Genomic DNA, 24,583 nt, shown 5'->3' with positions numbered 1-24,583 from the left:
AAAAAAAGGCTATGAAAAAGATAGGAAATAAATATGAAAATTAAAAAGGGTCAATTTAACTAGGAAGGAATAAAATAAAATATAAAAATTAAAGTTAAAAATGAAATAAATGTACAACAAAATACACAATATACAAATACACAGTATAGAAATATATAAGAATGTATGAAGAAATATAAATATGTATAGACAATAACAGCAGCTGTACAGTATTAAGTAGAAATGAAGAAATATAATGTCCAGTGTTGTAATAAATAAATAAATAATTTTTTATTTATATAGCACCTTTCAAGACAGAATCATAAAGTGCTGCACATAAGATTACAAGTCATAAAAAGATTTAAAAAGAGAAAATAAAACAGGCAAAAAATTAACCAAAAGCAGTTTTAAAAATGTAAGTTTTGAGTTGTTTTTTAAAAACAGCTACTGAGTCCACAGTTCTTAATGCTTGGGGGAGAGAGTTCCACAGTGTAGGGGCCACAGTGGAAAAAGCTCTGTCACCCTTAGTCCTCCTCTTAGTATTTTTTATAGCAAGTAAGCCCTGATCAGATGACCTCAAAGACCTGCTAGAGACATAGGGCTGTAGCAGATCAAAGATGTAGGCAGGTGCCAGTCCGTGCACAGCTCTGTAGGTCAAGACCAGGATCTTAAAATCGACTCTAAATTTAACAGGAAGCCAGTGTAACTGAGATAATAACGGTGTCACATGTGAGTACATGGAGGATTTTGTCAAAAGTCTAGTTGCAGCATTTTGCACAACCTGCAGACGATCCAGAGAACCTTTGCTTAGACACATAAACAGCGAATTACAATAATCCAAGCGTGACGAAATAAATGCATGTATAGCAATCTCCAGTTCAGAGCGAGATAAAACCGGGCTTAGCCTAGCCACATTTCTTAAATGATAAAAACAAGAGCGAACCAGACATTTCACATGCCCATCCAACGTGAGACTTTTTTTTTTTTTTTTTTTTTTTTTTTGGCCTGTCCCGTTTGGCTCTTTTGCCATCAGAATTGTTGTCTAAAGGCAAAGAAAGATGCCCAACGGATTTACTTTACCAAACTGACCATCCCAGCCTTGCCGTAATGGTCCATTTGATTCACCTTTTATTGTTTATTTTATTTTCACTTACTGAATACGGGACAGACTTGACTGGGGGAAAGAAGGGGAGAAAGAAAGAGGGAAAGAGAAACAGCTGAGAAGAGGGACGGGGGAGAAGGGCAAAAGACAAAAACCAACAGAGAAAAAAAATGCATATATCAATCACCTGGATCACCTGCTGAGAAAGAAAAAAGAAAGCAAGCAGAAGAGAACAAGAGTAATAGAATAAACAACATCACAATGATATATGGGAATATGACAGTAAATACTAAATGTTAAACATTATTGTGCAGCACATAAGATCAACAGAACACAGTGTGCTTTGAGGTAGGAGCCAAAAAGGGTGTAGTTTGTGGGTGTGATCACCCGTGTGTACACCTGTGAGCATGGACGCGCTTGTTTTTTGTTTTTTTAAAAGGTTCCTTCATGTAATAATCTGCTAGAGGGTGTGGGGGGGCCACAGCCCCGTCCTCCAGGGCGTGAAGCAGGTGTGGAGGAGATCAAAACTCCAGACATCCAGAGGCCCCCAGAACACAAGAGACCAAGGAAGACCAACAGAGGGGCAGCTGCGCCACTGTCCCGGAAAGAGCTGAGGAGAGTCCCAGATGAGGGCTCACTCAGCAGCCGCGGAGCAGAAGCCAGGGGGAGTTGCAGTGACGCGCCCGTGAGCTCCGCCGGCAGCCAGCTGCGCCTGAGTGACCGAGCCCCAGGCCGAGAGGCCGGGGGCACCCCACCTCCGAAGTGGCCCGAGCGAGCCCCAGGCTCCAGGCCCCGATAAGCGGCCGCCAAGGAGTGAGCCGGTGTGTACCTGGACGCCCATCCCCGGACACAAAGAACCACCAACGCACCGATGTCTGAGGGGGTCCGCCACTGGCAGGGGAAGTGGTGGTAGGGGGAGATAGGCCTCCAAACCTTGGAGGGCCTGAGATGTCCCCAGAGAGGTGGCGCCTGACACCCAACCTGACATATAGACACAGACATACAGGCACACACAGATACAAACATCCATTCCCACCCTCATGCTCTCATATGCACTTACTCCACACTCAACCAACGTGGAGACAGACATAAAGAGACGTTGTACACACGATCACACTCCCCAAGCGTACTCTACAAACCGGGTCTAGGTGCCCTCGCCCCTGCAGGGGGGAACTGCACCCAGACCCAGGTGGTGTTTCCCTTTTCCCTGCGGTGGGGGGAGGCAGACCGCCCCGACTCCGCAGCAGCAGGAAGGCTCCACACTCCAGACCGCAGTCGGACGGCCAACTCCTCCTCCTAGCCCCCCTGCTCCAGCAGGTCGCAGAGAACGGGGGTGAGAGAAGACTCCAAACCTCCCTCCACCCGCTCATTGTAGTGTTGATGCATGTGTGTTCTAAGGTGCATTTAAAACCCAGGAGGGCATGGAGCTACCTGCCAGAGAGCAGCAGGTAAGCGCATGGTCCCTCCTGCTAGCCCTCAATGTCTACGTGTATTTAAAATTGAGAGGTGGGCAACGATGCCAGGGGCGGGGTGTACACCCTGATGGTACTTTGGACTCCGTGTATCGTGCCCACCCCCAAGATCCTATATGTATGTGTAATGAGAGTGTGAGTAATGTGAATGTCTAAGTTGTGGGATAAAATTGAGGCAGAGGCAGCCAGAAGGGGACAGAGGGGGGGGTAGCCTCCTCTGCACCCTGGTGACATACCCCTACTCCAAGGCCCTGCATGTGTGGGTGGTTGTGGTGGAGCGGGAAGAGGGAGGCAGCTGGAGATGGGGAGGGAAGGAAGGGAGGGGCAAGTGACCCCTCCCTGGGGCCAGCTCCCCCGCTGACCCCAGTAGGCACCCCCATACTCCGCGACCCGCCAGGGAAAGGGGGCCCAGGCCCATCCAGACCGGGCCCAGTGCAGCAGCGCCGCCCGGCCCCACAGAGCCCGGGACAGTCCACCCAACCCCACCACAGAGAAAACTGCACCCACCCCACCATCCACTCATCTTCCAGACTACATAAGACAATAAACACCCAGGCTGAGATCTTCCTCCACCTCTCCTGTATCTCCCCCTCCTGCAGAGGGAGCTCCTGAGGAGAGGAAAGCTCCTGCAAGATGTGACAATCTCCCCCACCAGTTGAAGAGCCCCCCAGGTGGCTCGACGCACCGGCGGCACCCTGCTCCAGGGCTGGGCCCCCATGCACCCACCCGCCCACAACCCCGGCAACACACCAACCAGGACCCAAGCCCCCGAGGCCCAGTCCGGGTCCCAGCCCAGAGACGGAGCGCCCCCAGAACCTCACGCCCATCCCGGACCCACCCAGGGCCAGCCAGGCTACCAGGTCAGTAACCCACGTCCGTCAGCACAGACCCTCCCCTAGCCCCGCTGCACGCAGCCGCGAGGAAACAGTCACCGGAGAGCCAACAGAGCCCCTAACCGGACATGACCGCTACCCCGGGTTGAGCCCCCCAAGGAAGATGCCTCCGGGGAACCCCCCGACGCCCTAAGCCTGTCCCTACCCCCACACCAATCACAACAGTGAAGGCGGGACCAAACTATGACCCCCCACCCCCACTAGGTGATGGAGCTGATCAAAGGAGCCCAGAGCAATTGATCTGATGTGGTGGCAGAGGCTGTATCAAGACTAATGTAATCTAATAGATAATTTCTATATTGGTTAGAATTAAGATTATTTTTATTTTTCCAGTTCATGAGGACTGTTTTCTTGGCTATGCATAGGGCAGTGAAAACCATATGGGCTATATTCTTTTCTGAAGTGACATTATCTAAGCTGCCCAACAAACACACTAAGGGGGAAGTTGGAATGTTACATTTCAGACACTTCGATAAGTCTTCACATATCTCGCGCCAAAACTTCTGAACTGGTGGACAGAACCAAAGAGCGTGGATATAATTGTCCGGTGAATTGGTTTGGCAGTGTGAGCAGTTGTTGGTAGACGTAAAGCCCATCTTGAACATCCGATGACCTGTATAGTGCACTCTATGTAATATTTTGTATTGAATTAATTGAAGACTGGGATTTCTAATTAGATGAAAGGTTTTTAAGCAAATCTGAGACCAGAAGTTTAGGTCTAAGTTAACTGATAAATCCGCTTCCCATTTTGCAATAGGAAGTGATATTGATTCATCTGTTTTAGAAAGCATTCTGTATATTTTGGATAGTAATTTGGGGGGTTTAAGAGTAAGAAATTGAACCACACTTGGTGGTGTTTGTAGTTCAACTTGACCCGGTTTAAATTTCTTTTTTACTATGGATTTAATTTGTTGATATTCTAAAAATCTTTTCTTGTTGATCCCATATTGTGTAACTAGTCCGTCAAATGAAATAAATTCTGTTCCTTCTAGTATATGTTCTAAATATTTGATTCCTTTATCACTCCAATCTGAAAAGTTTATCATATTATTGTTTTGTAATATGTCAGGGTTGTTCCAGATAGGTGTACGTTTGCATGGGATTAATGAAGACGCCGTCAATTTTAGAAACTCCCACCATGCTGTCAGAGAAGAGCTGATGTTGATGCTTTTAAAGCATTCATGTCGTTGGATGTTTGAGCTGATAAATGGTAGGTCTGAGATCTCTAGATTATTGCAGAGTGCTTGTTCTACATCTAGCCAAGGTTCATCTAAGAGGGTGTGTTTTAGCCATCCTGAGATAAACTGAAGCCTGTTGGCTAAGAAGTAGTGCTGAAAGTTAGGCAGTTCTAGTCCTCCTTTATCCTTGGTCTTTTGTAGTGTTTTTAAGCTTATACGTGGGGGTTTATTTTTCCAAAGGAATTTGGACATACATGAATCTAGAGATCTGAACCAATCTTGTGGCGGTTTAGTTGGGATCATTGAGAATAAATAATTTATTTTTGGTAAGACCATCATTTTTATAGCGGCAACCCTTCCCATGAGTGATATGGGTAGACATTTCCATCTAGCCAGATCATCTTCTACCTTCTTTAAAAGTGGGATATGGTTTAATTTAGTTAGATCTGCAAGCTTGGGAGAAACATTAATACCTAAATATTTTATATTTCCCGATTGCAGTGGTGTAGAAGAGGAATTATGGAAGGAGCAATTAATCGGTAGGACTGTAGATTTTGACCAGTTAATTGAGTAATCTGATATTCTTGCAAAAGAGTTTATCAATTCAATCACCCCAGAGATATTGGTTTGTGAATTTTGGAGAAAGAGTAACACATCATCCGCATAAAGGCTGATTTTATGTTCCACGTTCTTGCATTTTATGCCCTTAATTACTGAATTCTGTCTAATTGCTGCTGCTAGTGGTTCAATAAAAATTGCAAATAGTGAAGGGGAGAGTGGGCATCCCTGCCTGGTGCCCCTCAAGAGACAGAAGCTGGAGGATGTCTGGTCATTTGTTCTAACACAAGCTGTTGGGGAATTATATAATATTTTTAACCAGTTTATGAAAGAGGATCCAAAACCAAATTTGTGTAAAGTTGCAAATAGAAATTTCCAGTTAACTCTGTCAAATGCTTTTTCTGCGTCTAAAGAGAATATTGTAGTTTCTAGGTTTTTACTGTATGAGTAGTCTATCAAATTAAGTAATCTACGTGTATTTGTTGATGAGTGCCTACCTTTTATGAAACCAGTTTGGTCAGGATGAATTAAGAGGGGGGTTATTTTCTCCAGTCTCTTTGAGAGAGCTTTGCAGATTATTTTAAGGTCTACATTTATAAGGGATATTGGACGATAGCTTGAGGGATATACAGGGTCTTTGCCTGGTTTTAGCAGGAGATTAATGTTTGCAGAATTCATATTTGATGGAAGTCTGCCCTTTTCTTTAATTTCCAACAACGTTCTGTAGAAAACTGGTGCTAGAATCGACCAGAATTCTTTGTAGAATTCTGCAGGAAAGCCATCTGGACCTGGAGCCTTATTATTGTGCATACTTATCAGGGCTTCCTGGAGTTCACCTGGTGTCAGTGGTGAATCCAGTGCCATTGCTTGAGTGTCCAATAATTTTGGAAGAGTTATGTTGTCCAAAAACTGATCAATTTCTTTTTTAGATGGGTTTATTTGTGGTGAATACAACGTTTTATAGAAATCCCTGAAAATGTTGTTTATTTGTATCGGTTCATATAATGTGTTCCCAGATGAATCTTGAACAGCACATATAGTTGTTTTTTCTTTATTTATTTTTAGCTGGTTTGCTAGAAATTGACCGGATTTATTACCATGTTCATAATTTTGTAGGCGTAGTCTTTGTACTAAGAATTTTGTTTTTTTATCAATTATCTCATTTAATTCTAGTTTTGTTTTGCGTATTTTGTTCAATGTTTCCTGATCTTGGTGGGATCCAACGTGAGACTTGAGTCAAAGGTGACACCTAAATTCCTGATAGAGGATTTAACATAAAGTGAGAGAGGACCAAGGGCTTTCACTATCTGCGATAGAAACCTATCAGGGGCGCATACGAGGACTTCGGTTTTCCCCTCGTTGAGTTGGAGGAAATTTGCAGCCATCCAACGTTTGATCAAATCTAAGCAATCATTCAGACGCTGAAGCTTAGATAAATCCTCGGGCATAAAAGAAACGTACAACTGAATATCATCAGCATAACAGTGATAAGAAATGTCCTCAAAAGAGCCCATTATATGCAGGAGGGGGAGAAGATAAATTAAAAACAATAAAGGCCCCAAAACTGACCCTTGAGGGACACCATAGGTAAGGGAGGTAGAGGATGACCTAAAATCGGAGACTGCCACAGAAAAGGATGAGATAAGAGGAGAACCACTCTAAAGCAGTTCCAGATACACCAACCCATTTTTTCAGCCTTTCAATGAGGATGTGATGGTCAACTGTGTCGAAAGCTGATGTGAGGTCCAACATGAGTAGAACAGAGCATTTTCCTGCATCATTATTCATCAAGATATCACTTGAGACCCTAGGAAGAGCTGTCTCCGTGGAGTGAAATTGACGAAAACCGGACTGAAACTTATCGTAAATGCCATGTTTGTCCAGAGCTGCCATAAGCTGCTTAGCCATAACCTTTTCTAGAAGCTTAGCGATTAACGGTAACTTAGAGATAGGTCTGTAGCTGCTCCAAAGAGAGGAGTCAAGCTGAGATTTTTTTAAAAGTGGGAGAATAGCAGCGTTTTTAAAATAAACCGGAACTATACCAGATGCCAGTGAAGAGTTGATTAAAGTGAGCACACATGGGCCAATAGACTGGAAGACATTTTTGAATAATGATGCAGGTATAATGTCAAGTGAACAGGAGGATGCTTTCACTGAATTCACTAATTTCACTAGCTCAGGTAGTGAAACCAGAGAGAAAGTATCCAAGATAATGGGCCGGGATGGGGTAGAGATTGAGATAACAGGTGCTAACCATCCGTCTGACGGGGGACAAAGGCTCATTAAAAGACAAGTTAAAAACAATAACATACAGGGAGTGCAGAATTATTAGGCAAGTTGTATTTTTGAGGAATAATTTTATTATTGAACAACAACCATGTTCTCAATGAACCCAAAAAACTCATTAATATCAAAGCTGAATGCTTTTGGAAGTAGTTTTTAGTTTGTTTTTAGTTTTAGCTATTTTAGGGGGATATCTGTGTGTGCAGGTGACTATTACTGTGCATAATTATTAGGCAACTTAACAAAAAACAAATATATACCCATTTCAATTATTTATTTTTACCAGTGAAACCAATATAACATCTCCACGTTCACAAATATACATTTCTGACATTCAAAAACAAAACAAAAACAAATCAGCGACCAATATAGCCACCTGTCTTTGCAAGGACACTCAAAAGCCTGCCATCCATGGATTCTGTCGGTGTTTTGATCTGTTCACCATCAACATTGCGTGCAGCAGCAACCACAGCCTCCCAGACACTGTTCAGAGAGGTGTACTGTTTTCCCTCCTTGTAAATCTCACATTTGATGATGGACCACAGGTTCTCAATGGGGTTCAGATCAGGTGAACAAGGAGGCCATGTCATTAGTTTTTCTTCTTTTATACCCTTTCTTGCCAGCCACGCTGTGGAGTACTTGGACGCGTGTGATGGAGCATTGTCCTGCATGAAAATCATGTTTTTCTTGAAGGATGCAGATTTCTTCCTGTACCACTGCTTGAAGAAGGTGTCTTCCAGAAACTGGCAGTAGGACTGGGAGTTGAGCTTGACTCCATCCTCAACCCGAAAAGGCCCCACAAGCTCATCTTTGATGATACCAGCCCAAACCAGTACTCCACCTCCACCTTGCTGGGGTCTGAGTCGGACTGGAGCTCTCTGCCCTTTACCAATCCAGCCACGGGCCCATCCATCTGGCCCATCAAGACTCACTCTCATTTCATCAGTCCATAAAGCCTTAGAAGAATCAGTCTTGAGATATTTCTTGGCCCAGTCTTGACGTTTCAGCTTGTGTGTCTTGTTCAGTGGTGGTCGTCTTTCAGCCTTTCTTACCTTGGCCATGTCTCTGAGTATTGCACACCTTGTGCTTTTGGGCACTCCAGTGATGTTGCAGCTCTGAAATATGGCCAAACTGGTGGCAAGTGGCATCTTGGCAGCTGCACGCTTGACTTTTCTCAGTTCATGGGCAGTTATTTTGCGCCTTGGTTTTTCCACACGCTTCTTGCGACCCTGTTGACTATTTTGAATGAAACGCTTGATTGTTCGATGATCACGCTTCAGAAGCTTTGCAATTTTGAGACTGCTGCATCCCTCTGCAAGATATCTCACTATTTTTGACTTTTCTGAGCCTGTCAAGTCCTTCTTTTGACCCATTTTGCCAAAGGAAAGGACGTTGCCTAATAATTATGCACACCTGATATAGGGTGTTGATGTCATTAGACCACACCCCTTCTCATTACAGAGATGCACATCATCTAATATGCTTAATTGGTAGTAGGCTTTCGAGCCTATACAGCTTGGAGTAAGACAACATGCATGAAGAGGATGATGTGGACAAAATACTCATTTGCCTAATAATTCTGCACTCCCTGTAGTGATCAGAAATAAAAATGTCCTCAGAGCAAATAAAATCAATATTTAAACCCAAAGTAAAAACAAGGTCCAGTGTGTGACCTTTACTGTGTGTAGGACCGGACACATGCTGAGTCAAATGAAAAGAATCCATAATGTTCATAAAGTCTCTGGCGAATAGGTCGGAGTCATCATCAACGTGAATGTTAAAGTCCCCAACTATAAGCACTCTAGACAGCCTCATAGTAGCGGATAAGAAGTCACTGAGCTCCGATAAAAATAACCTGTTATATCCAGGTGGACGATACACCACAGCACAGTAGAAAGGATCCTTGTTACCAATTTTAAGCAGCTGCAGCTCAAACGAGCAATCTACATTTGTAAGTGTATTCATTATTTGAATCCTGGGTTGTGTGAAATCCCAGAAATAAACCCTAAACAAAGTGAATCTGCAAACTAAGGTGTAGGTCTGTTAGGTTATGTTGTGGTGATCCTCGAGTTGGGGGATGGGTGTTCATACTGGAGTTCAAAATTAAAACCAGAGGGAGTGTTCGCCCAGGGCACCAAACAGGCTAGTACCGCCACTGTTTGAAATAAAACATCTCCGTGTGCAACTGCAACTTCTGCATGAGTGTCCCTTTCATGCTTTGGTGAAGCAAAGCGTGAAACAGACCAGCGTTTTACACATTTTGCCATAATATCATGTTGATGATTTTTTTAAAACTCTAATTTAAGAGGACAAGTAAATAATAAAAAATCTAATTATGAATTCAGTTTTTTTTCTGTTGCCTCACTGCATTTCCTTATTTGAATTGTTAATGGATTTACTCAGAAATGTATGTTTGGAGGATCAGAATAACTAAGTTTTAGCTCGTTTATCAGAATCAGAATCAGAATCAGAATACTTTATTGATCCCTGGGGGAAATTATTTTTTGTTACAGTGCTCCATTTTAAACCAACATTAAGACAAGACAGACAATACGCTAACTAAGAATAGTACAATATATACATATATATACATACATACATACATAAGTCACTTATAAATAAATATTTGGAAAAGAAACATGTGTAGTTGTAGCAGCAAACAGTGTGTTAAGTGGATGCGTTGTACAGGGAGATGGCCACAGGCAGGAATGATTTCCTGTGTCGTTCAGTGGTGCTTTTCGGTAATCTCAGTCTCTCACTGAACGTGCTCCTGTGACTGACCAGCATGTCATGGAGTGGGTGGGAGGTGTTATCCAACATTGTCTTTATCTTGGACAGCATCCGCCTCTCCGACACCACCTTGAGGGAGTCCAGCTCCATCCCCACAACATTGCTGGCCTTACGGATCAGTTTATTAAGTCTGTTGGCATCTGCGACCCTCAGCCTGCTCCCCCAGCATGCAACAGCATAGAGGATCGCACTGGCCACAACAGACTCATAGAAAATCCTCAGCATTTTCTGGCAGATGTTGAAGGACCTCAGTCGCCTCAAAAAATAGAGACGACTCTGGCCCTTCCTGTAAAGTGCTGTGGTGTTTTTAGCCCAGTCCAGTTTATTGTCAATGTGTACTCCAAGGTATTTATAGTCCTCCACAATGTCAACACTGACCCCCTGGATTGAAACAGGGGTCAAGTGTTTCCTGGTCTTCCTGAAGTCCACGATCAGTTCCTTGGTCTTTGCCACGTTGAGCTGCAGATGATTCTGCTCACACCACGTGACAAAGGAGTCGACCACAGCCCGGTACTCTGTCTCATCATCCCTGCTGATGCATCCAACCACCGCAGAGTCATCAGAAAACTTCTGAAGATGGCAGGTCTCTGTGCAGTGGCTGAAGTCTGTGGTGTAGAGGGTGAAGAGGAAGGGGGAGAGGACAGTCCCCTGTGGTGCCCCTGTGTTGCTAATCACCTTGTCAGACACACACTGTGGGAGACGTACATATTGTGGTCTTCCTGTCAGGTAATCAACAATCCAGGACACCAGAGAAGCATCCACCTGCATCGCTGCTAACTTATCACCCAGGAGGGTCGGCCTGATGGTGTTGAAAGCACTGGAAAAGTCAAAAAACATGACCCTCACAGTGCTCGCCAGCTGGTCCAGATGGGTGTAGACACGATTGAGCAGGTAGATGATGGCGTCCTCTGTTCCGAGACGAGGCTGATAAGCGAACTGAAGGGGATCCAGATGTGGTCTTACTATGGGTCGCAGCTGGTCCAGGATGAGCCTTTCCAGGGTCTTCATGATGTGGGAGGTCAGTGCCACGGGCCTGTAATCCTGGGGGCCACTGGGACGTGGCGTCTTTGGTACAGGGACGAGGCATGATGTCTTCCACATCACCGGGACCCTCTGCAGACTCAGACTCAGCATAAACAGTTTATGAAAGACTCCACACAGCTGGGGGGCACAGGTCTTGAGGACAAGGGGACTCACTCCGTCTGGTCCAGCAGACTTGCCTGAGTGAAGTCTCCTCATTTGCATCTCAACCTGGTATTGAGTGAAGGTGATGGGTGGGGGAGGGGTGTCAGGAATCTCACAGGAGGCAACATGTGAAGAGAGAGGCTGGCACAGTGGTGTGGCTCTGGATTCCAGGCTGACTGCAGGTGAGGTTGTGGGGGTGGGAGCAGACACTGTGGTGTCGAATCTATTGAAAAACAGATTCAACTCGTCGGCTCTATTCTCACCTCCCTCAGCTCCCCTGCTGTTGGTTGGCCTGAATCCAGTGATGGTCTTCATGCCCCTCCACACCTCTCTCATGCTGTTCTGCTGGAGTTTCCACTCCAGCTTCCTCCTGTAATTGTCCTTAGCCTCTCTGATCTTGTCCTTTAGTAACACCTGGACCTTCCTCACCTCCTCTTTGTTGCCCCCTCTGAAAGCCCTCTTCTTGTTGTTGAGGAGGGCTTTGATGTCCTTAGTCACCCACGGCTTGTTATTTGGGTAACAATGAACAGTCTGAGCTGGAACAATGGAGTCGGTGCAGAAAGTTATGTAGCCTGTGATACACTCAGTAAGCCCATTGATGTCCTCGGCGTGAGGCTCACAGAGTGTTTCCCAGTCGGTCACCTCGAAACAGCCCTGTAGTTCCGCTATTGCCTCCTCTGACCACCTCCTAACAGTCCTGGTGGTCACAGGTTCCCTCCTCACAATTGGCACATAGCGGGGGGTGAGGTGAATCAGGTTATGATCTGACCTACCAAGTGGGGGGAGGGAGGAGGAGCTGTATGCATCCTTGACGTTAGCATACAGTATACAGTATACAGTTACCTTTTGCTTCTTGATTTTAAGTATTTAAAAACTAAAACACATCTGTTCTCATAATCTGTTCTTTCTTTTTTTAGATGCTCAGATAAGATTAATTGATCCTGATAACTCTGGGGCAACTCTTTGCTCTGGAAGAGTGGAAATCTATCACAACAACAGATGGGGAACAGTCTGTGATGATGGCTGGGACCTAAATGATGCTGAGGTGGTCTGCAGACAGTTAGACTGTGGACCAGCACTGAATGCCACTCGATCAGCTCACTTTGGTGAAGGAACAGGACAAATCTGGCTGGGTGGTGTGTCCTGCTCAGGAAGTGAAAGTTCCCTAACTGATTGTCAGCACAGAGGATTTTGGGTACCCTACTGTGGACATTATCAGGATGCTGGTGTCATCTGTTCAGGTGAGACACTTTTTGGATCATGAACAGTATTCAGTAACAATTTGTTCATGCAGCTGTAATCTAGAGAGAAATATGTCTGTTAGTTATTTTTTTGTAAACCTTTTTTAAAATATATTTTTTAGAAAAGCTGTTGTGTGACTGGATCTGGTTAACTCTCGCACACGTGTGTCATGGTGCTGGGTCTGTGACCCAGCATGCTGAGTTATTTTGTATTTTGATTGTTAAGGTTCTACTAGTATTATTAGTTTGTCCTAGCTGAGTTTAGTCTAGTTTATATTATCATCCGTCTCTGTGGTGGCGAACATCAACAGACAGGGTGGGTTAGGGTCCTGTCCTTTGCACATATAGGCTCGCAAACTGATAATTTGGAGCAGCATCAGTCTGTTGTGACTGAGGGCTACTAATATTCTAGGGGCTCTGAACTTGGGAATAGCAGTCTGTCTTTTAATGAAAGGGGCATGATGGCACAATGGATGTCTAAACCTCATTCCATCCATCCATCTTCTGCTGAGTCAAACTTAACTGGCTCCTTTCAATGTGGAGGACCAGCGGCTCTACTCTGAGCCCCTCCTGGATGGCTTAACTTCTTACTCTGTCAGAGCACAGACACCCTTCCTAGGAAGCTCATTTCTGCCACTTGTATACTCAATCTTGTTCTTTCGGTCGCTTTTACACTCAGCTCTCTCTTCACCATGGCGGACTGGTACAGTGTCTGCAGCACCAATCCATCTGTCAATCTCCCGCTCCCTTCTCCAGTCACTCGTGAACGAGACCCCGGCATACTTGAACTTCTCCACTTGGGGCAGGAACTCCAATGGGTACTTCACCCCTTTGGTCCTCACCCTTTTCCAGCCGAGGACCATGGTGTCACAGTACTGGGTCTGCGACCCAGAGTTTTGTGTTTTTGGTTTAAGTAAAAGGATAAAGAGCTGCTCCAGTGTTCCATGAACAGGACGAAAACCGCATTGTTCCTCCTATATCCAAGGTTTGACTAATGGACGGGCTCTCCTTTCCACCACCCTGGCATTGACCTTCCCAGGGAGGCTGAGAGGTGTGATCCCCCTATAGTTGGAATACCCTCTGGTCCCCCTTCTTAAAGATGGGAAGCACCGCCTCGGTACCAAAGGTACCACCCCTGATCTCCATGTAACATTGCAGAGACGTGTCAGCCAAGACAGCCCTACAATATCCAGAGCCTTCAGGAACTCAAGGTGAACCTTATCCACCTCAGGGGCTCTGCCACCAACTATTTGTTTAAATGCCTCAGTGACCTCGCCCCTGAGATAGACGAGTCATTCCCCTCGTCCCCAGACACTGCTTCCTCCACGGAAGATGTGCCAGTGGGATTAAAGAGGGACTCGAAGCATTCCTACCACCGCCTGACAATGTTCTCAGTCGAAGTCGGCAGCACTCCACCCACACTATACACAGTGCAGGTAGAGCACCACTTTCTCCTCCTGAGTTGCCTGATAGTTTGCCAGAATCTCTACAAGGCAGTCCGCTAAACCTCTTGTTCCCAGTGGGATTCATCCCTAGTGCTGTGGGCAGTTTCACAGCCACCATCTGAGCTACTAAGTCAAGTGGAGAAACAAATTTTGTCTTGAAGAAGAAATTTTGTCTTGAAGCTGCTGGCATCAGCAATATTCATACACTGCCAATGCAGAAACAGTGCATCCAATTCACGCTGGATAATTAATGGGTCACATTCAGGCTAAATCCAGCCTTTGTCCTCAAATACCTTTCTCTCCAATGCATGCCATTGGAGTTAGTGGTGTTTGGCCCCCACTGCTTTCTCCTCCCATGAACAGGAGTGCTTACACGTTCACTGTCCGGTTATGGAGAGAACTGGGGCTTTCAGGAGGTCTGACCAGCTGTTTGTTTCCTGGGCTAAGCCACATTTTGGCAAGCCTATTAGTAAAGAACACATTCCCACTGGACTGCAGCAGTAATTAAGTTGGAGTATTCCAGCACTAGTCTGTACCCCAATGAAGCGCCGTGCTCATTCTACAAGAGGAATAGCAACCTTATGGGCCCTCTTTCGTGGTGTCGCTATAGAGGAAATATGTGCAGCACCAAGCTGGATTTCTCCTTTGACCTTTGCAACAGGCTGATTTCATTACACGATCTCTATTCCACACTGTCTTAAGTGTGAGTCCTAAGATGACAGTCAGTCGTTCAGATGAGCTTATCTGTCAATACAGGGGTCTGCACGTCCCCATAGTAAGACACTGAAACAAATGTTTGAAAAAGAACAGTGCCTCTCCTTTCTCTTAGTGTGAGAAGTTAAGCCGTCCTGGAGGGGCTCATAGTAGAGCCACTGCTCCTCCACATCGAAAGGAGCCAGTTGAGGTGGTTTGGGCATCTGACAAGGATGCTTCCTGGGTGAGTGGTTCCAGGCATGTCCCACTAGGTGAGGAGATCCTGGGGCTAACCCACGACATGCTGGAGAGATTATATCTCTTGACTGGCCTGGGAACGCCTTGATGTTCTCTGCTTAGGCTGCTGCCCCCTGACCTGGCCCTGGATAAGTGGAAGATGGATCTCTGGATGAGTAAAATTTGAATTACAAGTTTGCAGCTCAAAGTATATTTATATAAATATCATTCTGCAGGTTTGTGAATATTTTTCTGTAAGTGTGAATTGAAAACACTAGTGTATAAATTTTTTTTACAATTTACAAAATTTTAAAATACAAGTTTTTCTACATATTCTCACTTTTTGATTCTACGGGCTCTCAAATTTTAAAACATATTTACCTTCATATGTCTTCCCCTTGATTTGATTTTGTCTCTGAGCTCCAATGTTCTCCCAGTGTAACGTGTTCTCATGTTCTTCATTTAGATACTCACTGGACTGTGTGTAGTTATTGTCATTTTTTAAACTTCAAATTAGTGGACATTGGTGGATGTATCTGCCACAGATGTTGAAATAGCTGCCTTTATTAAATAGAATAAAACTTTTCATTTATAATTAGTTATTTGTTTTGTGTTTAGAAATCAGATTAACTGGGCCTCAGTCAACTCGCTGCTCTGGAAGAGTTGAAATCTATCACAACAACAGATGGGGAACAGTCTGTGATGATGGCTGGAACCTAAATGATGCCGAGGTGGTCTGCAGAGAGTTAGGCTGTGGATCAGCATTGGAGGCCACTCAATCAGCTCATTTTGGTGAAGGAACAGGACAAATCTGGCTGGATGATGTGACCTGTTCAGGAAGTGAAAGTTCTCTAACTCAGTGTCAGCACAGAGGATTTGGGACTCATGACTGTACACACCAAAAGGACGCTGGTGTCATCTGTTCAGGTAAGATATATTTAGGACTGTCCAAAAAATGTCAAATGCCAGTAAATGAACTTCCTGTCTTATCATTTTTACCACCTAGAAGTGTTTTTTGTCATTATGCTTTAACCTGAACTTCACGGTAAGCAGAGGACCTGAGTTCATACAGTAACCGTATGAACTGTGCAGTACTGAGTAATAACATGTTCTACTATCAATGCACCTGTAATCCAAACAGGAATCTGTCCATTATTCATCAATTTAAAACTGTCGGTGGCTTTGGCCAAACACCACCGTGGGGATTATATGTGGCTTTTGTCATTTGTGTCTTTAACTGTGGGTAAAAAAAATTAATGTCATCAAAACTTCATGAACATATTGAAATAGTTACCATAATCAACAACTGAAAACATTCAAAACATACTTTATTCTCTGTTTAAAATATAGATTCTTTGTGTTTTCTGCATTTAGGTGTGCCCATCAGATTAGCTGGTTCTGGGTCCACTCAGTGCTCTGGACGAGTTGAAATCTACCATCAAAAAACATGGGGAACAGTCTGTGATGATGGCTGGGACCTAAATGATGCTGAGGTGGTCTGCAGGCAGTTAGACTGTGGATCGGCACTGAAAGCCACTCAGTCAGCTCACTTTGGTGAAGGAACAGGAAACATCTGGCTGAATGAAGTGTCCTGTTCAGGAAGTGAAAGTTCTCTAGCTGATTGTCAGCACAGAGGATTTGGGACACACTCCTGTGGACATCATCGGGATGCTGGTGTCATCTGTTCAGGTGAGACTCTTTTTGATTCATGCACCTGTAATACAGAGAAATATGTAAGCTGTGCTATTTTTTGCATCATCAACTGTGTGTTTGATTGTGCTTCAAATGAGTGAAATATCTACACAAAGGCATCATGTTTTTTTACTTCCTGTTTTACATTGAAGGTTACGTTTAGGTTTTACTTCCTTTTTTCCCCCTCGGTCTGATTGTCTGTTTGAGCTCATATGTTCTTGAAGTGTAACTTGTCTTCCATGTTGTGTTTTTGGATTGCTATTTTTGTTTTCTCCTTTAGATTTTGCCATTTTGTTATCCATATTTCTAGTTCCTCAGATGATATTAGTTCCCTTTTGTGTCCATTCTGTCCTAATCTTATCTCTGTTTTGTCATTATTCCTTCTGGTGTGAAGTAGGTTTTGTCTTCATGTTTGTTTATCTCCTCCTCGATTAGCTTCTCTGCATGCCACCAATCTGCTTCCTGGCTATTGTCTGGTTATTATCTTTTTTACCCGCTTGTTTAACTTCAAATTACTGACTTGTATTTAAAAAATATATTTGACACAGATGTTGCTATCATTAAAACATTATATTTGTAACTAAATATATATTTTCTGTGTTTTCTGATAAGGAATCAGATTAGCTGGACATCAGTCTACTCAGTGCTCTGGAAGAGTTGAAATCTATCACAATAAAATATGGGGAACAGTCTGTGACCATGGATGGAGCACAGAAGATGCTGAGGTGGTCTGCAGACATTTAGACTGTGGACCAGCACTGAATGCCACTCAGTCAGCTCACTTTGGTGAAGGAACAGGACAAATCTGGCTTGATGAAGTGTCCTGTTCAGGAAGTGAAAGTTCTCTAACTGAGTGTCAGCACAGAGGATTTGGGACACATTCCTGTGGACATGGTGAGGATGCTGGTGTCATCTGTTCAGGTGAGACTCTTTTTAAATCACGCACTGTATTCAATTCAAAATAATCCAACCCAGCTCTAAACCAGAGAGAAATATATCTGTTTGAATGAGATTTACATGTTTGAGACTTCTAAACAAAATCATCCAAAAATGTTAAAATAGCTGCTGCTGTCTGTGATCCAGTAATTTGGCATTAGGATCTGTGTAATTTGTTGTAAGTTGTGTGTCAGAGACGTTTTAATTGACATTAATTGAAGTTTGCATGAAGGCTACTGCAGATGTTAGCAAATCTAGCCCCAAATGTTGTTTTTTTCACAGACTGTTCCTTGTTTGAATGACCTGTATGGAAGAAAAAAACAGGGTTAGAACACATTATGGTGAAGTAAGAAGAACATTTTGCAGTCCAACCTTTGCATTCTTCAGTACCAGCCTGCATCCCATCCCCTGTGTGTGTGTGTGTGTGTGTGTGTGTGTGTGTGTGTGTGTGTGTGTGTGTGTGTGTGTGTAGTCCTGTTGTCTTTTGGATTTTTGCAACAGTTATAAAGGCTCACTTGTCGGAAGATTTTGAAACCATTTCCTTCATTAAATAGGAGAACGCATTACAATCATAATCAAATATATGTTTTCTGTGTTTTGTGTTTAGGAATCAGATTATCTGGGCATCAGTCAGGTCGTTGCTCTGGAAGAGTTGAAATCTACAATAAAAAAAGATGGGGAACAGTCTGTGATGACGGCTGGGACTTGAATGATGCTGAGGTGGTCTGCAGACAGTTAGACTGTGGCACAGCACTAGCACCTCCTAAAGAGGCTCATTTTGGTGAAGGAAGTGGACCAATCTGGCTTGATGGTGTGGCCTGTTCAGGAAGTGAAAGGTCTATAATCCAGTGTCAGCACAGAGGGTCTGAGAAATATGGCTGCACACACCATAAAGATGCTGGTGTCATCTGTTCAGGTACATCTCTCATCATCAACAGATTTATCATTAACTCACAGTAGTTTTGCTTCTCTGCCTATTTTGTCCTAAAATTCAGGGTGATCACTGCAAATCATCTCATAAAGTAACCATCCTGCACATCCTGCATTTTTCAGTAATAAAATGTTCAATAATACTAATACAAATAATACTAATACTTGAAATGAGTAAAGAATATGAACAGCCTATTTATGCGAGATAATTCATAATTTTATTGGGGAGGGGGGGGGGGGGGGGGGTCATAACCTCCCGGAAATTACACCCCTGAAAATGTTCTGCTATGAATGTAGCTGTAATCTACAGAGAAATATGTTTTCCATCATCTTTTTAAACTGCCAGTAATTAAAAGACATAAATGTGGGTCTGTGTGTAGTTATTGCCATGTATTTGTGCACTGTGAGTCTGAGTGAACGTGAGCTGAATGAAACTTATTTAATGTACAGAAATGAGTCTCACAATAATGTTCAATTAAAATATTAAATGCATGTACTCTGAGTTCAGGTGCACGCATCAGATTAACTGGGTCCACTCGTTGCTCTGGAAGAGTTGAAATCTTTCACAACAACACTTGGGGAACAGTCTGTGATGATGGCTGGGACATAAATGATGCTGAGGTGGTCTGCAGAGAGTTAAACTGTGGAACAGCACTGAAAGCCACTAAGTCCACTCACTTTGGTGAAGGAAGAGGATCGATCTGGCTTGATGATGTGTCCTGTTCAGGAAGTGAGAGATCTCTCACTGAGTGTCAGCACAGAGGATTTGGGAAACATGACTGTACACACAGCAAGGATGCTGGTGTTGTCTGTTCAGGTAAGAAACTTTACTAATCAAAGTTAAATTAATAATAAAGGTCAATACAATTTTTTACTATTTATTTCATTACTTCTTGGTTTTGTCTTTAATATTATGTCATTAATGTTATTTACGACTCCAGCATTTATGAAAAATTATTAGCTTGACTTGTTTGTTATCATTCAATATTAATTATTCACAGCCTGACAAATAAAGTGATGAGTGAGAACTGTCAAAAGAAACCGATTTAATATGATTGAAGCGTCCTATAACACTGAAATGTGAACTTAACATAAAGTATATAAATAGGACTGTAGGACTGTTCTTTTGTTTGATTTTTATGATCATTGAGCAGCTCAGTGATGTAAAGTTTGCAAATGATTGCACTCATGAACCAATTACACACTGAATAACATTCAGTCCATCAAAATGTTTTGTCTTATTGTTTATTATGCTCATTGTGCCCAGGTGTGCCAGTCAGATTATCTGGAAGCACTTTGTGCTCTGGAAGAGTCGAAATCTTTTACAACAACACATGGGGAACAGTCTGTGATGATAACTGGGACATAAATGATGCTGAGGTGGTTTGTAGAGAGCTCGGCTGTGGAACGGCACAGAGTGCTGCTGTATCAGCCCGCTTTGCTGAGGGAAGTGGATCCATCTGGCTTGATGATGTGGACTGTTCAGGAAGTGAGAGATCTCTGACTGAGTGTCAGCACAGAGGATTTGGGACACATGACTGTACTCACCAAAAGGATGCTGGTGTTGTCTGCTCAGGTGAGAAATTATTTTTTAAAATATTTATCATTAAATATCAATAATATTTAAATACTGTTATGTGGTGGGAGATTTCTTTCTTTTTGTATTGATCACATAGTTTAACCATATCACTTTAGTAATGTAGAAGCACATTTTCACCAGTTGTATGCATGTGCACCGTAAATGGGCCTTATGCTCTAACACACATGTGTAACATGTAAGAGTTACATAGAGTCTTTGTCAGTGTGGGTATATAAGATGTGAGGATGGCAGCCATTGTCAGAGACCGCTTAGGTGTTTGACCAGAGTCTCTTCATATTGCAATATGTTATTAAGCTCACTTGAAATCATGCTCACCGAGATGTTTGCGGGTTTATTTGAAATTTCCATGACAATTATTAATATATAAAGTAAATTTTTGCCATTTTTAATTGAATCGTCTCTCCATGACTGCTGTTTTCCTCAGTGATCCTTCCAAAGCCCAGAATCTTCATGATTCCTGCTGGTAAAGTTGAGCGGAGAAGCGATGTCAGCATCACTTGTTCAATATCACCTCAAAGCCAGCAGCTTCTACAAGGAGAATTTACTCTGAAGCAGATTTCAGGCTCATTCAGTCAGAAAAAACCATCAACCACCAACTCTGCTACATTCAAGATCCTCAAAGTAGATTTTGACAAGGATGGATTATACCAGTGTGAATATTCACACGACTCCAGCTTCTCCACAAGTGACTCTGTCACCGTCTCTGTTACTGGTAATAAAATGTACTATTGCTTATATTACAGTGACAGGAAAATACTGTGTTTACTTGTTACGCCCACTACAGGTTATTAGCATGAAAATATAACATCCATTAAGATAAGAAGTCTTAATTTCAGCAGTTCATCGATCAACGACAACACTTAATAGTCACTTCCCAATTATGTCTAAGATTGCAGAAACCCAACTTAATTTCATGCCAGTGTTCACTGCAATCAATAAATTAAAATACATGCCATGTGAATAAAGATTTTCATATTCATCCTGCCCTAAAAACTCCCAGAAAAGCCTTCAGTTAATCCAAAATACAGCTGCGAGAGACTGAGAGAAAGAGAACGCATATTTCTCCCATGTTGGCATTTCTTCATTGACTCCCTGTTAAATCTAAAATCTAAATCCTTGGTTTGGCCAAAGGTTTCTTCCTGTTAAAAGGGAGCCTTTCTTTCCCAATGTTGCCAAGTGCTAATTCATAGGGTGCAGTTTCTCTTTAATGCTGTACAGTCTTTATCGTATAATATAAAGCGCCTTGAGGTGTTTTGAATTCTCAATATCTATAAAAACTGAATTAATCTGAATTGTCTGGGCACCAAAGAATTGCTGGACTTTTGGGAGAGAAATGTTGTCCTATTCTTGAGGGATAAACGATTCTAGCACCTCAACAATCCTGAGCTGTCTTGTTTGTTTAATGATGGATTAAATGTTTTCAGTCAGTTAAAAAGATCTGGATCATATTCACACATGACACACGCATTAAAAGAGTGACAGAGTTTTTTCCGCCACCAGGTGGTGCCTCTTTTTCAATAGAGCTTCTTTATTTGTTGTTTATTTTGTTTTCAGTGTTGCTGCAGCAGCCCAGGATCTCTGTGACATCTCCAGATGGAAGACTTGCTAAGGTTATAGAAATCATGAAGGGCTACAGCTTCATCTTCACCTGCTCAAACAATGATCGCTATTCAGGAGGAGTTTTCAATCTCATCTACTCTGGCTCCAACATGAAACACAATAAGACATCTGTCAACAGCTCAGCCTCCTTTAGTTTCCCTGTAGCTGACTTTGGACACCAGGGCCGCTACAGCTGTGTGTATGAGATAACTCTGACAGAAGGAACATTCACTTCTCCTGAGGCGGAGTGGATTTATGTCTCCGTTATATGTAAGTTAAGCAAACACCAGAACTCAATATTTCTGTTTGCTGTGAGTGTCATGGGTCAGTTTACGTAATGTTTTGAGTTTTTTAAACTTTCAAGTCTTGTTTAGCATTTGCACTTGTTCTTAGTCTATTTAGTCTTGTTTTCAGTTCCTCGTTGCTTTAATTCCTCGCTCAGTGTTCTCTGCTCATTCATTCATGTGTCTGTTTTCCACATTTAATTATCGAGATTTCGAGAGCGAGTGTTCCTTGTGCTTTGCTTTTAGTTTTGCTTCCATTGTTTAGTTTTCTGTGATTTAATTCAGCTGTGTCTTGTTCTCCCCGGCTGTCTCTGCTTCCCTGATTGCCCGTGTGTGTCTGTACTGTATAAAGTCGTAGTCTTCTTTTTCCATAGGACAGAGCAGGTCTTTATCTTGCCCTAGTGTGTTTTCCATGTTAAGGGTTTCAGTTTCTCTTTTTGGCCTTTGTTTTGCTAATGCTTGTTATTAGCCAAAAGAAATGGCACACTTTAGTTCAGTCTTCTCAGTCTTTATGCATCTGCTAATGGTTCTTCCATCTACACACAGTCAGTAGCATCTACTGATCATGGCAGTGATAGTTTGACTGCATCATGTTGGAAGGTTTTCGATGACACAGAAAAAGGATTTAAAAAATACTTGGAATATTTAAACATTTTTTGTAAGTATGTGGTTTTAATCAAGTTTAATGATGCCATATGTTATGAAAAAAGTTGAACAAAGAAATAACCCACACCTGTTAAGTGCCTGAAAATTGTGGCTATAAAATGTTAATTTCTTCACAGCACACTAAATACTTTTGTTGAATCCTTCAAAATCACTTTGAGTCTCACATTTACATCATGTAAGTGTGGCTACACACTTAAAATAACACAAATCTAAAGCTTTCTAAACCTAACTGTAGGTAGTTCATTAGTGGCTGTTGTACAGTCTGCAATGTTGTATTGTGGTCACCATATTTGTCAGATCGAGCCACGCCTCCTAAACCATAACTGGGTAATATTGTGTTGAGGACACACCTCCATCTCGTGGAGAGGGTTTTTTCATTCACTGGGAGCCCATTGTTTTATAATCTATTGATGTTAACATGATTTATGAGGAGATTTTTCACAAGATTTGTTTCAATGTCTTTAAAACAAAATAAATTATATGACAGTTTGTTCTGTGGTAAGTGATGATGACTGATCTCTTTCCACAGATTCAAGAACTCCAATCCTGAGATATGTTCTCCTGCCTCTGGTTCTGCTTTTGGAGAACATTGCCCTTCATTTCTACTATAAGGTACATCAGAGTAAATAAAAGCATGTATGAAACTGAGTAGTAGCTGAGAAGTGTAGGAACAGTAACATGGATTGTGTATCGTCTCTCCAGGTCAACAAAAAGCAGAAATCAGACAAAAAGGAGAACGATGAGACGGATGTTTCCAGAGCTGAAGAAGTGGAGGCTGAGGAGGAAGCGGTCCAAGAAATAGAATAGAATTGAAACACATAGAAACACACACAAGTTTAAAATCCACTATCTGATTTTATCTATATCTATCTCTTTCTATATATGTATATAGATATATATTAGTCCATATATACTCCAGTCCTCTCTCTTTTTTTCATCTTTCTCTGATTCTAAAAGTGAAGTTTTTACAGATTAAGTATTTTTTTCCCTCAATAACCTCTATCTTTAGCTAGACAGAATATGTGTCAGTTTGTGATGTCTTTGTACTCTCGAGTGTTTGAAATTATTTGCCATTAAAAAAAAACAAGTTCCCTTATTTATAGCCTCCTATCCTGTGGCACTCACAGCAGGAATGTATGACAGTGATGAGAAGGAGAAGTATGCAGCCGGGACCAGAGGGGGTTAAATGAATGACATCATCCAACAGCTTTTTAGCTTGTACATCTCAGTGTGGTTTGCAATTTGCAGTGAAGACATGACAGGAGTCAGAAAGATGAGCAGATCAACAGTGTCTGAAAGTCATGTCATTAAGAAATAGCGAATATAAGGAAAACAGGGGTGACTCAAGACTCACATCCATGCCGCTTATAACTTAAAATATGACGTTTATGACGTTTGACTTTGATTTGATGATTTCTTGAACTAAGCTAAACTGTCAGCCTTTTATTGCAACAGAAAAGTGGAGTCCACAAGTTTACAAAGACCAAAAATATCTCTAACATTAATGTCAGTTCCTTCACATGCTTGATGTCTAAATGTATGAAAATTTCAAACCACCTCTCACCATCAGTAACATGTCCCAAACAAAAACACTCACTGACCCGCATTTACTTTGTTGGGATCTGGTCACATTAGGCTGGTTTGTGTCAGTAGGACCGACTAGACCCCCGCAGATTTAATCAGGCCTGCATTTGACTCCGTCCTTGTGGCTAACAAGTTTTTGTGGGACATATGTAGTGTTTTCATTCACCCATCTGTGAAGATACGAAGTCAAGGAAAATATACTGATTTCTGAGAGCATGTCAGACACCACTGATCCA

General features: G+C 42.6%; 1 protein-coding gene across 1 annotated transcript in view; it reads left to right on the top strand.

The window, feature by feature from the left end:
• The window catches only part of LOC147308525 (scavenger receptor cysteine-rich domain-containing protein DMBT1-like), a 45,910-nt gene extending 22,081 nt beyond the window's left edge, over positions 1–23,829 (top strand). Inside the window, exons 7-18 of the mRNA XM_086272847.1 lie at positions 12,358–12,681; positions 14,175–14,177; positions 15,675–15,983; positions 16,431–16,745; positions 17,361–17,669; positions 18,292–18,600; positions 19,123–19,431; positions 19,882–20,190; positions 20,639–20,926; positions 21,769–22,083; positions 23,293–23,375; positions 23,466–23,829. Of these exons, the coding sequence (XP_086128973.1) occupies positions 12,358–12,681; positions 14,175–14,177; positions 15,675–15,983; positions 16,431–16,745; positions 17,361–17,669; positions 18,292–18,600; positions 19,123–19,431; positions 19,882–20,190; positions 20,639–20,926; positions 21,769–22,083; positions 23,293–23,375; positions 23,466–23,570 (2,978 nt within the window). The 3' untranslated portion in view covers positions 23,571–23,829. The remainder of the gene's footprint in view (positions 1–12,357; positions 12,682–14,174; positions 14,178–15,674; positions 15,984–16,430; positions 16,746–17,360; positions 17,670–18,291; positions 18,601–19,122; positions 19,432–19,881; positions 20,191–20,638; positions 20,927–21,768; positions 22,084–23,292; positions 23,376–23,465) is intronic.
• The last annotated feature ends 754 nt before the right edge of the window (positions 23,830–24,583 follow it).

The sequence above is a fragment of the Aulonocara sp. 'chitande type north' Nkhata Bay genome, linkage group LG18, assembly GCF_057382095.1.
Source record: "Aulonocara sp. 'chitande type north' Nkhata Bay isolate Kocher_YH1m ecotype deep benthic linkage group LG18, A_spYH_male_GT1.1, whole genome shotgun sequence".
Taxonomy (NCBI): Eukaryota; Metazoa; Chordata; class Actinopteri; order Cichliformes; family Cichlidae; genus Aulonocara; species Aulonocara sp. 'chitande type north' Nkhata Bay.
Note: the sequence above shows the minus strand (reverse complement) of the source record. Positions and strands in the feature narration are given on the sequence as shown.